The sequence below is a fragment of the Octopus bimaculoides genome, chromosome 13 (genome assembly GCF_001194135.2).
Source record: "Octopus bimaculoides isolate UCB-OBI-ISO-001 chromosome 13, ASM119413v2, whole genome shotgun sequence".
Classification (NCBI taxonomy): Eukaryota; Metazoa; Mollusca; class Cephalopoda; order Octopoda; family Octopodidae; genus Octopus; species Octopus bimaculoides.
The window spans coordinates 17,378,732-17,393,185 of record NC_068993.1 but is presented as its reverse complement, the minus strand read 5'-3'; the positions used below and the strand labels follow the sequence as shown (position 1 = coordinate 17,393,185).

The window sequence follows — 14,454 nt, the reverse complement described above, 5'->3', positions numbered from 1 at the left end:
ATATATATATATACATATACACACACCTATACATATATATATCATCATCATCGTCTTTTAACGTCTGTTGTCCATGCTGGCAGGGGTTGGATGGTTTGACCAGGGCTGGTAAGCTGAGGGGCTACACCAGATTCCAGTCAGATTTGGCATAGTTTCTACAGCTGCATCCCCTTCCTAATGCCAACCAACCCAAGAGTGTAATGGGTGCTTTTACATGCCACCAGCAGAGGTGCCAGTTGCGTGACACCAATAATACTATTATGGATCACCACTTCTCAGAGATAAAAATGAGTTTGCATGGGACCAAAACCCCTACCTAGAAAAAAAATAAAAAGTTAGTGAAGTATTAATGAAAATTCAAAACCAACAGGACCTGGGAGAAGAAGGCCTTCCCTCAAAGGAAACATGACATGGTGCAACGAAATCCAAAAGGAAGATGCAAGGCAGACGCCCCTTCTGACCACCTGGGGAAACTCACAAGGGAGACACTCTAACAGTAGCTGGAGGTGGGGTACTGAAACACAGCTGAAAAAGCAAGGGTCCAAATAGAGAGAAGCAAAAATGACACCCCAGAGTCAAGCACACTAGAGGAAAATAGGTGTCAATGGCCTATGCTCCGTAGGAAGCAAAGGGCAAAACTAAGCAAGTATAATTTGACTTTATATAAATGATAACAAGTATCACTAAATGGCACACACACATAATAGAGCTACACACACATACTTATTGATAAAATAAGTAGGTGACTGGAATGAGTAGTAGAAATCAAGTAAATGCTTTAAGACAGTACCCCAATATGATTGCAGTTCAATGACTAAAATCAATAAAACTATATATATATATGTTTGTGTGGGTAAAGGCATAGCTGTGTTGTAAGAAGTTTGCTTCCCAACCGCATGATTCTAGGTTCAGTCTCACTGCATGGCACCTTGGACAAGTGTCTTCTACTATAGCCTCAGACCAACCAAAGCCTTGTGAGCAGCTTTGGTGGACTGAAATTGAAAGAAACAGGTGTCTTCTACTATAGCACAGGTAGATGGAAACTAAAAGAAGCCCATCATATGTGTGTACACATGCATATATTTGTGCCTATTGACATTATGCAGTAGTTGTAAACAAGCATCACTATCATAGAAAAGCACTCCAGCCATAACCATCCCATCTTTTTGTATATCAGAGACTACATCATCTTCCTTTTTTTTCTTTCGGGGAACTTAGCTGCTATGTTTAGCAGATCAAGTGACTACACAGAGGCTCCTAATATGTCAATATACTTCTAAATTACAATATAAAGACAGAACCAGTTAAAAGTTGGATAAGATCATCTTGTCAAATTTAGTTGCATTGCTTTATATTGATTTAACCCTTCAGCATTCAGATTAGTCTGTCAAATGTAACGCTTATTTATTCACATAGTTTTGAATTAATCATGAGATTTTGATGATGTGATTGTATATATTTTTAGAATGACAATGCAGGGCAGGTGTGAGAAGCCTAATCTGGCTGGTTTGATCATACAATAGAAAATGTTTAGGCCAGATACGGCCAGTTTAAATGCTAAAGGTTTAAAATCCCTCCAAGGCTGACTGTCTTTCATTCTCCTGTGAGTAAATAAAATAAGTACCAGACAAGAATTGAAACAGATTTAATCAACTTTGTCTCCTAAAATGTTTTACCTTCTCCTGATGTTAGAAACTTATATAACTCTCCTAAAACTAGATCCAGAGATGTAGACAGTAACAGCAGAGTTGAGCAGGTGATTTGGTGGTTCATAAGAGGTGCAGCAATATCAAAGGAAGGTTAACTAGGAAGATAGTTTTTGTGTGTGGCAGATGCACAGGGACAATAAACACCAAAGATGTACAGAAAACAGTTTCCATCACATACCAGGGGGAAAAACTAAAAGCAGTAAATAACTGCCATTACCTAGGTGACCAAGTCAGTAGCGGGAGTGGATGCTCTGAGAGCGTAACTGCTAGAATAAGAATAGCCTGAGCAAAGTTCAGAGAGCTCCTACCTCCGCTCGTAACAAAGGGCCTCCCCTTCAGAGTGAAAGGTAGACTGTATGATGCATGTGTGCGAACAGCCATTCTACACTGTAGTGAAACATAAGCTGTGACTGCTGAGGACATGCATAGGCTTGAAAGAAATGAAGCTAGTATGCTCCACTGGATGTGTAATGTCAGTGTACAGACATGACAGAGTGTAAGCGCCCTGAGAGAAAAGTTGGACATAAGAAGCATCAGATGTGGTGTGCAAGAGAGACGGCTGCCCTGGTATGGTCATGTGTTGCATATGGATGAAGAGAGCTGTGTGAAGAAGTGTCACACCTTAACAGTGGAGGAAACCTGTGGAAGAGGTAAACCCAGGAAGACATGGGATGAGGAGGTGAAACACAACCTTTGAACGCTGGGCCTCACAGAGGCAATGACAAGTGACCAAGACCTTTGGAGATATGCTGTGCTTGAGAAGACTTGACAAGCCAAGTGAGATCATAGCCGTGGCCAATGCCAGTGTCACATAACTGGCCCGTTTGAAAGTATACTTCAATCGTCAAGCAATATGCTATGCTTGAAAAGACCAACTGAGTCAAGTGAAATCGTAGTTGTGGCCAATGCCAGTGCTGCCTGACTGGCACGTATGTCAGTGGCACGTAAAAAGCACCACTTGAGTGTGGTTGATGCCAGTGTCGCTTGACTGACTCCCATGCCGGTGGCACGTAAAAAACACCATTTGAAAATGGTTGATGCTAGTGCCGCCTAACTGGCCCCCATGCCGGTGGCATGTAAAAAGTACCAACTACACTCTCAGAGTGGTTGACATTATGAAGAGCATCCAGCTGTAGAAACCTTGCCAGATCAGATTGGAGCCTGGTGCAGCCTCCTGGCTTGCGAGTCCTCAGGCAAACCATCCAACCCATGCCAGCATGGAAAGCAGACTTAAATGATGATGACGATGATGGCTTCTGCGTCTGTTTTGTGTCTATGGTCAGAACAATTAACTGATACAGCTCACTCCATGTGGCTGTATATACGTGGAATAACTCACTGCTGTTAGCAGCAGCAGCAACACTGTAATTAACTAGTTGTGTTAACCAGACATTCCAAGTTCAAATCACACTAGGAAAGTAGCTTAGAGATGGAAAGGGCTCCACCAGACTAGTCTAACATGCTCTGGACCTGTTAGGGGCAATCTGCAGCCCACAAGATTTTCCAAATGGCATGCCTAATGTAAAATTACGTCGAATCTTTTAGTAGTGCAACTCTGCTCTTGATGAGTCATGTCATATGCATCCCCCTCAAAAAATATTGCCCTATGCCTGTTCTAGATCCACAATATAAAAATGAAATCTTCAGTGATACCCCAATAACCCAATGCATTTTCAAACATCCTAGAACTAGTGTATCCTACAAAAAAAAAAACTCATATGGAAACTGAAATAAATTAACACTTACACAACCTTATGCTGTAAATATCATTTCCTATTCTATTCATCAAAAGTAAAGATTACAATATAGAAATGAGAGACTATTTGAAAACCAATTTAAATAACAGCCTCTATCAGTTGCCATTTTTAAGGCTAAGAATTTAAAATAGAATTTTTTCATTATTCAAAACAAGTAACCTCATTAGGCGCAGGAGTGGCTGTGTGATAAGTAGCTTGCTTACCAACCACATGGTTCCGGGTTCATTCCCACTGCATGGCAACTTGGGCAAGTGTCTTCTACTATAGCCTCGGGCTGACCAAAGCCTTGTGAATGGATTTGGTAGACGGAAACTGAAAGAAGCCCGTCGTATATATGTACGTATACATATATATATATATATATATATATATGTATGTGTGTGCATATGTTTGTGTGTCTGTGTTTGTGCCCCCAACATCGCTTGACAACCGATGCTGGTGTGTTTACGTCCCCGTAACTTAGCGGTTCGGCAAAAGAAACCGATAGAATAAGTACTAGGCAGCTAAAGAATAAGTCCTGGAGTCGATTTTCTCGACTAAAGGCGGTGCTCCAGCATGGCCGCAGTCAAATGACTGAAACAAGTAAAAGAGTATATGACAAAGTACACAAAGTGCAGATTGTAGCATGTCTTACTATTTATGCTGCAGCTATGAGTAACACCAAAGTCTTTCATTTAAAATGTAAATACTTTTAGAACCTAAACTAGTTTTTAGGGGCTTTTGCTTTACCTTGTCATTACGTATTTAAGTAGATAAAAAATTATAATCCTACCCTAGATACACTGCCAGTCTATCTCATGTAACATTCCCATGGTATCTATTTTCAACAGCTAGATGAACTGAGACCGAAGTAGAATTAAATGTACCAGTTAAATACACAATGAAATGTTTGGAGTGGATTTGAACTCAAAATCTTTGAACTGAAAATTTAATACCACATCCACTAAACCAGTGTTTCACATAAGGGATGGGAAAAGCCTACGAGAATTCAAAAGAAGGTAGACAAATTGCTGTGTTTGATCGAGTTAATATGGTTTTAAACTTTTTAAACTTGTCAATACCATGACAAAGAAAGAACTATATGGATGCAAATTCTATTTTATATTTTCTTTTATAAAGGGCAGGGGTGTACCCAGAGCGAGTGCCACCCGGGGCAACCTTTGAGTTTCCCCTTGACAGATCTCCAAACATATACAGACTTATACAGCAAACCCGAAAGTACCGACCCAGTAAAAACGTTGCCTAGGCTGACAATCTCACTCATAACGCACTGGTTAATAAAGGGGGACGTCAAAAATTACCCCCTTTTTTTTAAGGGTGTGCTGATATTTGTCAGCGTGAGAATCTCAACACCAAGCAATTTCATTTTCGGTGTTCGATTATCTATCAGTGTATCAGTGTTCGAACAGCACAGGACAGTGTTACTCAGCAATAACTCGATAACGAAGTATTTGTATCGAAATTTCTCAGTGGAAATGTCAGTAAATATATAACTGTGATTGATTAATAATGCGAGTACAAAAGTTTGGCATTAAATTGAACAGTTAACATTAACAGATTAAATCACACGAGAGTATTGATTTAAAGTTGACTTGCATTGTTTGTTACCCTGAGAAATGGCTTCGTGACTAGTTTCAAAGAAATCAATATTATTAAGAGATTTCATACAATTAAAAAGGGTAGAAGAGACACAGTTATAAGAAAAGGGTACTCACAGTGCAAAGACACAGCGCAGATGATTAATAATATCAATCGAAAATAATAATAATAATAATAATAATAATAATAATAATAATAATAATAATAATAATAAAGAATTAAAAAAAAAACTTACTCAAAAGAGCTAAGCCCTTAATGCATTGGAATGTTAGCTGTAGCTTTTATTTATGGTTAGTTAGATTACTATAATGGTATCCAACATGAAATTTTGGCAGTGATCCAAGATCTACAAAGGTCAACTTACATAATTGAAAAAGAAAATTCTAATCAAAATTATGATAATCACGAAAGAAAACAATAATATTGCTTTTATCATTCGATTTTTCTTTTCACAATTAACGTTGTTGCTGTTTTTATTATTATTATTATTATTATTATGTAATCTATAAGTGATCACTGAGAACTTGCGTGGAAATAATTACGACTCCCACAGGTAGTGAATTAAAATATAGACAACTAACCACTATCTATAAACCATTTCGTTCGTTTATTAGTACTTCTTTTTATGACTCTTTGATAAAACGATTAAAGCAATGAAATAAATTTAAGATACATACGCCATAAAGAGCAACAAGTGCTGCAGAGTAAAAATCTACGTTCCCGGCGAACACAGTTCGTCGGTATACGGTTTCGATTCCTTGTTGAAGCCATATCACGTTACTTTAAGTCGATAATGCCCCCATTAAGATAGGCATAAACATGACAATATCCTATTTGAACTATCCATCATAAATCTGAGTCCTTGTGACCGTGCTGCAAATCAATAACTGTCAGATAGCTATCGAGTTTCCTTCCCGAGGTTGAATATTTTAGCCCGACTGAAAGTTGAGACCGAAAGTGTCAAACGATATTGAAAAGAAAATAATTTACTCTGCAGCGAGATGGACATCACCCACTCTGCCCTCGATCGTCCGAGAAATATGCAAACATTCGATTTTTTTCTTTCTTTACTTCTGCGTGAATGCGGCGTGTGTGCGTGTGTGTGCTTGCGCGTGAGTGACTATGACAGGAGAGAGGGAGAAAGAAGAGAGCGAGGGAGAAAGATGAGAGGGAGGGAGAGAGATTTGAATAACGCATTCACTGGTATGGAAGGACTTCAAAAGAATGCGAACGAATTGTGTGCGTGTGTGTGTGCGCGCGCGTGTGTGTACATGTTTACACGTGTATGTATGTATGTATATGTTTACATGTGTATGTGAGTGTGATTAATTACCTAAAGTCATACAAGCAACGAAAGCCACACAAAAAAAAAAAAAAAAAAAAAAGGTTGGATGATTCTGCCGAACACAAAGACAACAAGAATTCAGAAATCATGAGGTAAAACAAAAGAGAGAGAGATAGATAGATAGAGAGATAGAGAGAGAGAGAGAGAGAGAGAGAGAAGTAATAACAACAACAACAAAAATAATTATAAAGGATGTGTGTCCCTGTAGCAATGATTGAACGAGTCGAAGCATGTTACATCAACACATTACGGGGGACACTCGTCTGCGAGAGATTAAACAGCATCAAGTAAAATGATATATCAACACATATACATACACACATGCATATATCTATGCGTGTGTGTATATATATATATGTGCGTGTATGTATGTATATATATATATATATATATATATATATATATATATATATATACACATACATACATACACACACACGCGCGCGCGTATTTCTATGCATCATATCTTTTTCAATCAGCTGACTGCGGCCATGCTGGGGCACCGTCTTGAAGAATTTTTCGTCGAATGAATAAACTCAAATACTTTTATTTTTTTAATCCTGGTACTTATTCTGTCTCTTTTGCTGAACCGCTAGGTTACGGGGACGTAAACACACGAACACCAGTCGTCAAACGGTGGGGGGGGGGCAAACACAAATACACACATACATGCATACATACAATAATACATATACGACTCAGGGTTCAGACCCACAGTGTGGCACCTTGAGCAAGTGTTTCTACTATAGCCTCAGGCCAATCAAAGCCTTGAGTAGATTTGATAGATGGAAACTGAAAGAAGCCTGTCATATATATATGTATATATATATCTATGTGTGTATGCCTTTATGTCTGTGTTTGTCGCCCCCACCACCACCACCACCACCACCACCACAGATTGACAGCTGATGCTGGTGTGTTTATGTTCCCGTAACTTAGAAGTTCAGCAAAGAAGATTGATAAAGTAAGTACCAGCTTTAAAAATAAAAAGTACTGAGGTCAATACATTCAACAAGGTTTTGGTCAGTCCGCAGCTATAGTAGAAGACACTAGTCCAAGGTGCCATGCTGTAGGACTGAGCCCAAAGCCATGTCGTTGGGAAGTAAGCATATTTATACTACACATATACATCCTATACCCACACATATAAACATATATATATATATATATATATATATACACATACAGTAATCCCTTGACTATCATGAGTGTTATGTTCCAAAACCCCTTGTGATAGGTGAAAATCCGCAAAGTAGAAACAGTACTGTACTGTATATATATATTTTTTTTTTTTTTTTTTCATAATTTGTACTTATTTATTTTATTATAAATGCAAAACAACACCACGGAGGAATCAACGCAAGCTTAAATAATAAACTGTAACAGGTGAACTGCAACATGGCAAGGGATTTTTTTGCTTGGTTAACTCTAAGACCCTTCAATTCTAGCATTTAATTTCATAAAAAAATTCCAGTTAATAGAATTATGGGAGGTATTTGGTATTTGGGACCCTTCCTTTCTCAAAACCAAAAATGTAGTAAATCTTACTCATTGTATATGTGTATACATATATATCCCACCTGTATTCTTGAGATATTCTTTTGCTTTGTAAAATTTCTTCTCATCTATTCATTTGATTATAATACACCAAGGGGATTTACGATTTGTTGGACACCCTACAGTATACCAACAATATACTGTTCAAAGTTACGCTTGATTTGGACCAGCCCCTTAGGCACTAAATACACATAGGTTTAGTTTTCTCTGTGTACACAACTGAAATATCCTATCTGATATTTTGACTCTCACCAACCAGAGGTCAGAAAAACAGAGATTACCCGACCCTGTCTGGTGCATACCTTTTCAAGTACTTGATTCTACCTGAATCCTCATCATGTGAGTGTGTGTGTGCCACATAAAAAGCACCCAGTACATTCTCTGGAGTGGTGGGCGTTAGGAAGGGCATCCAGTCATTGAATCCAAGCCAAAACAGACTATGGAACTTGGTGTAGCTCCTGATCTTGACAATTCTTGTCAAGCTGTCCAACCCATGCCAGCATAAAAACAGGTGTTAAATGTTGATGATGATGATGATACACAACATACACACACACATCTCGATGTGAAAAAAAAGATATGTTAAATATATGTTGTAGTCATTCAGAATTGATGATTAAATCCATCATTACTCAGAGCACCTCAGTGGAACTCCTGTGTTTAGAGGAGAGGAGCACTCTGTCGGTTACAACAACGAGGAACCCAGCTGATACAATCAACAGAACAGCTTGCTCGTGAAATTAACGTGCAAGTGGCTGGGCACTCCACAGACACATGTACCTTCAACGTAGTTCTCAGGGAGATTCAGCGTAACACAAAGTGTGACAAGGCCAGCCCTTTGAAATACAGGTACTACTCATTTTTGCCAGCTGAGTGGACTGGAGCAACATGAAATAAAATGTCTTGCTCAAGGACACAATGCATTGTTGGGAATTGAACTTACGACATTACAATCATGAGCCGAATGCCCTAACCACTAAGCCACTCCTGTGTAACAATTGATCGAATCATCAACTTACAAAAAGACTATTCAATACCTTCCAAAAAGCACACATGGTGTGTATTGGTATCGATGATGTAAATATATCACAGTACATGGTTGGAGTACAAGCATTTTAAAGTCAATGCATGCGCATATAGCTTGGTGAAGAGTTACAAAAATTCACACACCTGCTGTCGTGGCTTAATGATCAAAGGTGTTACAAATGTCACAGTCTCATCATTTTGTATATAAGGATTACATTTTCGATTATGTTCTTTTTAAAATGAAAACAAAACAAAAGAACAGTAGGGTTTGATTTGAGGGAGATTTGGTTTGTGTTATTTCAAGCAACTGCATACAGACAGACACTTTTGTTGGGCCTGGCTCCATTTGAGACAAAGATAGTACCTTGAGTCAATGAAAAAGAACATTAAGTAGTTTCTTGGATTTGTTAGAAATAACAGCCAAATCCCCCCATCATACACATTGTACTGCTCTTCAAAAAAGGAGAAAAACTTTTTGAAATACTGTAGTTCTAGATATACCATGCCTGAATATCTCTGGAACACCTTTAATCAAAAGGTAGGTCATTACTCAATCAAGACTGACTTGTCACAAATAACAAGAACAAAAGTGTACTAAACCAAGGTCACAGATGGTTGTCAAGACTTAGTAACCACACGCCTACACACAGGCAACTAAACTATAGTTTTAGTTTCATTCTATTTCATTCTAGACAACTCAGAGTAGTAAACACAAACAGTAATTGCAATAAATATTTCAGTTATTTCTTAAGTTGTTGTTGTTGGCACTCCGTCGCTTACGACGTCGAGGGTTCCAGTTGATCCGATCAAAAGAACAGCCTCCTCGTGAAATTAACGTGCAAGTGGCTGAGCACTCCACAGACACGTGTACCCTTAACGTAGTTCTCGGGGATATTCAGCGTGACACAGTGTGACAAGGCTGACCCTTTGAATTACAGGCACAACAGAAACAGGAAAAAATAGTGAGAGAAAGTTGTGGTGGAAGAGTACAGCAGGGTTCGCCACCATCCCCTGCCAGAGCCTCGTGGAGCTCTTAGATGTTTTCGCTCAATAAACACTCACAACGCCCGGTCTGGGAGTCAAAACCGTGATCCTACGACCGCGAGTCCGCTGCCCTAACCATTGGGCCATTGCACCTCCACATTTCTTAAGTATACCATCAAATACAAGTGTGATGTTGGTTATATAAAATGCAGACAATTACTTTTAACCTTTTTGTATTTAAACCAGCCATGTCCAGTCAAAATAACCTATTTTATCTTCAAACCAGACAGATCTGGGTTCTCACACTTACCCTACAATATAACTCTAAAAATAAATAATCACGTCATTGAAATCTCAAAGCTACAAAAGTAATGCATTAATAAATAAGCATTTCATTTGACAGAAAAATCTGAATGTTAAAAACTTAAACCTTTTGACACCAAACTCCCTGAGACTGTCCCTGGTTCTAGGATACAAAATTTATATTTTAAAGTGATCAAAGATAAAACTTTCCATATGTTCCAAATACCAGCTTTATAACGACAAAATTAATCTACTAAATTCTTCATTTTGTTAATTAATTGAAACCCGTTGATCGTTTACTAACGTCGCCTCCCTGACACTTGTGCCAGTGGCACGTGAAAAGACATTCGAGCAAGATCGTTGCCAGTGCCGATGGACTGGCTCCTGTGCAGGTGGCACGTAAAATACACCATTTCGAGCATGGCCATCGCCAGTTCCGCCAGACTGGCCCTCGCACCGGTGGCACGTAAAGCACCCCCTACACTCTCAGAGTGGTTGGCGTTAGGAAGGGCATCCAGCTGTAGAAACTCTGCCAAATCAGATTGGAGCCTGGTGTCGCCTCCTGGTCCACCAGTCCTCAGTAAAAAATTTGCTTCCCAACCACATGGTTCTAGGTTCAGTCCCACTGTGCAACACCTTGGGCAAATGACTTCTACTACAGTCACAGGTCAACTAGAGCATTGTGAAACTGAAAGAAGTTTGTCATACATATATGTCTGTGTGTGTCTTTGTGTTCGTGTTTATCCCCCACCACTGCTTGACAACTGGTGTTGGTGTGCTTACATCACTGTAACTTAGCAGTTTGGAAAAAGAGAAATAAGTCCTGGGGTTGATTCATTCGACTACATATTCTTTAAGGCAGTGCTCCAGCATGGCTGCAGTTTTAAAGACTGAAACAAGTAAAAGATAAAGACACACACACACATATATATATTTATGTATGAAAAATACAAAAATGGGACAAGAACACAAAACATCCAGACAGTTAGGTGATACAAAAAAGGGACAACAAAACATCCAAACAGACGATACAAAGAAAACAAGGAGGGGTCATTCAGAGTTTTCTATCCTCAGTCGAGTTCCAGATTTCTTTGCAATTTCAGCTGGTTATACTCGAGATTGCTCCAATCTGGCCAGCCCCAAGGAAAAACTAAGCTAAGAGCATTAGATTTCTTGGAAGAAAGCAGTGAATGTATATGAAAACAAGGACAGAAAAAAACAGAGAAATGTTAAGAAACACACACACACACACACACATGTATACATATATTCTTACAGATGTTGCCTACCTTCCCTCCCTCATTTCTGTCCCCCACCCCATACTCTTGCAAACTTCAACCCACTCCTAGTATCTCTGTAGCCTCTCCTACTTACTTTATATCTTGAGGTGCCACCTGGACACCTCAACACCATTATTTATCTCTTTGCAGTTACTATGGATTCATTTCTAACTCTCTCCTAAATGTAAGTAGCTATGTAGCTCCCCTACAAGAAGGAAAAGTTGGGGGGGGGGGTCCACCAGAACTAAATAGTAATTGAAGTGGTCCATAGGTAAAAAATGGTTGAGATGAGAACCACTTTTCTAGACAACTGGGCTCTGAATGGCATCATGATTGTTGTTCAAAGTGTACTCAGAAACAACTGTTTATATTTTTAAGCAGTAAATAGTACATTTGCTGAGTGAAAAGCTTGGTCAAACTGGAATTAATTAACTAAAGGTGATTGAAATATTTTGTCTAATGACATCATTCATAACCTAGAGATGTGTTTTCACACTCATTGTCTAGAACAAGAATCATTTTACTTCCAAGACAATTTTCTGTAGTGAAGGATTTTCCAAATCCAAGTACAAGAAACTTGTTAGATATAATTGTACATACTTAGTCACTGGATTGCAGAGGTGCCAGTGCATCGCCTTGAAGGATTTAGTTGAACAAATCATCCCCAATTCTTATCTTTCAAGCGAGGTCTTTTGCTGAACCACTATGTTACGGAGATGTCAAGAATTTTCTAACTGTGGTGGTTTTGTTATTATCATCATTTAGCATCCATTTTCCATGCTGGCATGGGATGGACAGTTTGACAAGAGCTGGCAAGGCCAGGGGTTACACCAGGTTCCATAGTCTGTTTTAGTTTGGTTTTTACAGCTAGATCCCCTTCCTAACACCAACTACTTTACAGAGTGTACTGGGTGCTTTTAAGGTGACACCAGTGCTTTTTTTTTATGTGATGCCAGTGTTTTTTATGTAGTACCAGAGTGTTTTAAAAGACACCAGTACTTTGTTTGTGGCACCAACACAATGCTTTTTACATGGCAGCAGCACCCTTGAAAATATTTAGGATTCAAGGAATTTTGAATAAAGAACTAAAGCGTTATTAACTCTGTAAGAGTGTATACATAATTTAACATCCATTTTTCCATGCTTGCATAACTCAGTTGGATAGCTTTCCATTTTCCAACCCTCCCTGTTATCAATCAAAGTAATAATCCCAATAAACAGCCCATACATATTTATGAGCCTTTTTTGTTTAAAAAGATCAGACAGCAGGCCAAGACATGTCAAGGAGTATGGACATGTTTTTGCGGTTGACTGCAAATATACAACCCTGCCTGTACGAGATACTGAGGCTGTTGTTTTGTTTACAGTCAGTGAACACATGTAGAGACAAAGAAAAAATATGAACTCATTCAAATGCACGCATGCACATACATAGTGTCCTGCATTGAGGACATCTTACTTCATTCTTCTCAGAGGAATGAAAAGAGGATACATTCACATAACGTAACCTGATTCATTTTCATAACTTTGATTTTCAACATTGATTTTTAACAGCCTCATATACACATACGTACATGAGATAGCCTCACACATCCATATCAGGTGGTACAAAAATAAAAAAACATGACTAAGTAAAAAACAAACAGGGTGTATTAGGTTGACACTCAGGAAAACTGCAAGAAGCCTTTAATGTTTTGAGCATGTGCTTTTCTTCTAAAAAGATAGATGAATAGGGAAAAGAACAAACATGCCTCAATTAGACTGTCACCATGCGCTGAAATGACCAGTATATGTGCTTTACTTGGAGCCATCAGAAACAGCTAAGGATGTGACAGAAACCATGCTTTTTGACATGTCTTTTCACAAAACCTTATGGTTCAAGTCCTCTAAATGGCTCACTCAAAGCTTCACTGTAGCATTTCAGACATCATCATCATCACCAACATTTAATGTCCGTTTCCCATGCTGGCATGGAGTGGATGACTTGACCAGAGCTGGTAAAGCCAGGAGCCACAGCAGGCTCCATTGTCTGTTCTGACATGGTTTCTACAGCTGGATACCCTTCCTAACACCAACCACTCCACAGAGTATATTGGGTACTTTTTTTTTATGTGGCACCAGCACCCTTATCAATTCTGCTATGACAGGAGGGTCTTCTTGAGTACAGCAACACACCAGACATCTCAGTCCTTATTCATCTCCCTCGCAAGGCTCAGTGTCTTGAGATTGGCCTTCAGCACTTCATCCCATATCTTCCAGGGTCTCCCACTTCCCTATAACACTTAAAAAGACACCAGCTACTCCAACAAACTAGATGATTCTTACCCAGCACCACAACTCCTGTAAGACCTTCATCATCATCATTTAATGTCTACTTTTCCCTGCTTGCATAGATCACATGGCATTTTCTGAGGCACATTTTTCTACAGCTGGATGATCTTCCTATCACCAACTCTCGCTAGGCAATACAATCTGGGAAAGATATTTTATTACTGAAAGTGCACCTGACAGGAAGATGTACTATGACTTTATGTCTTTGTTAATTAAACAAACAGGAATAACGAGCCTCAATTATATCACATGAAATTTAATAAACTGTGGAATATTTACTCCAAGTTTCCTCCAGGAACATCTAGATGTTTCGGTAACTAAACCTTGTTGACCACTTTTAAACTAAAGGCATGACAGTTACTCATTTAGCCACATAATATATAGGAGCTGTTGATATCAAGAGTGGGTGATATATAAACCGACCAATGATATGACGTCCTGTACCCATATATACATACCTATATACATATGTATGTACATATGTGTGTATATACACACATATATATATATATTTATATATATATATATATATATATATATATATATATACACACACACACACA

General features: G+C 38.7%; 1 protein-coding gene across 2 annotated transcripts in view; it reads right to left on the bottom strand.

Moving 5' to 3' along the window:
• LOC106884324 (SCL-interrupting locus protein homolog) overlaps window positions 1-14,454 on the bottom strand; it is a 72,780-nt gene that overhangs the window by 56,778 nt on the left and 1,548 nt on the right. The window contains exon 1 of one of the 2 annotated variants that reach the window (XM_014935654.2): window positions 5,743-6,119. The exons of the other annotated variant lie outside the window; for it this stretch is intronic. Within the exon in view, the coding sequence (XP_014791140.1) occupies window positions 5,743-5,747 (5 nt within the window). The 5' untranslated portion in view covers window positions 5,748-6,119. Of the gene's footprint in view, window positions 1-5,742; window positions 6,120-14,454 lie in introns of those variants that run through there. 2 annotated transcript variants of the gene reach the window in all.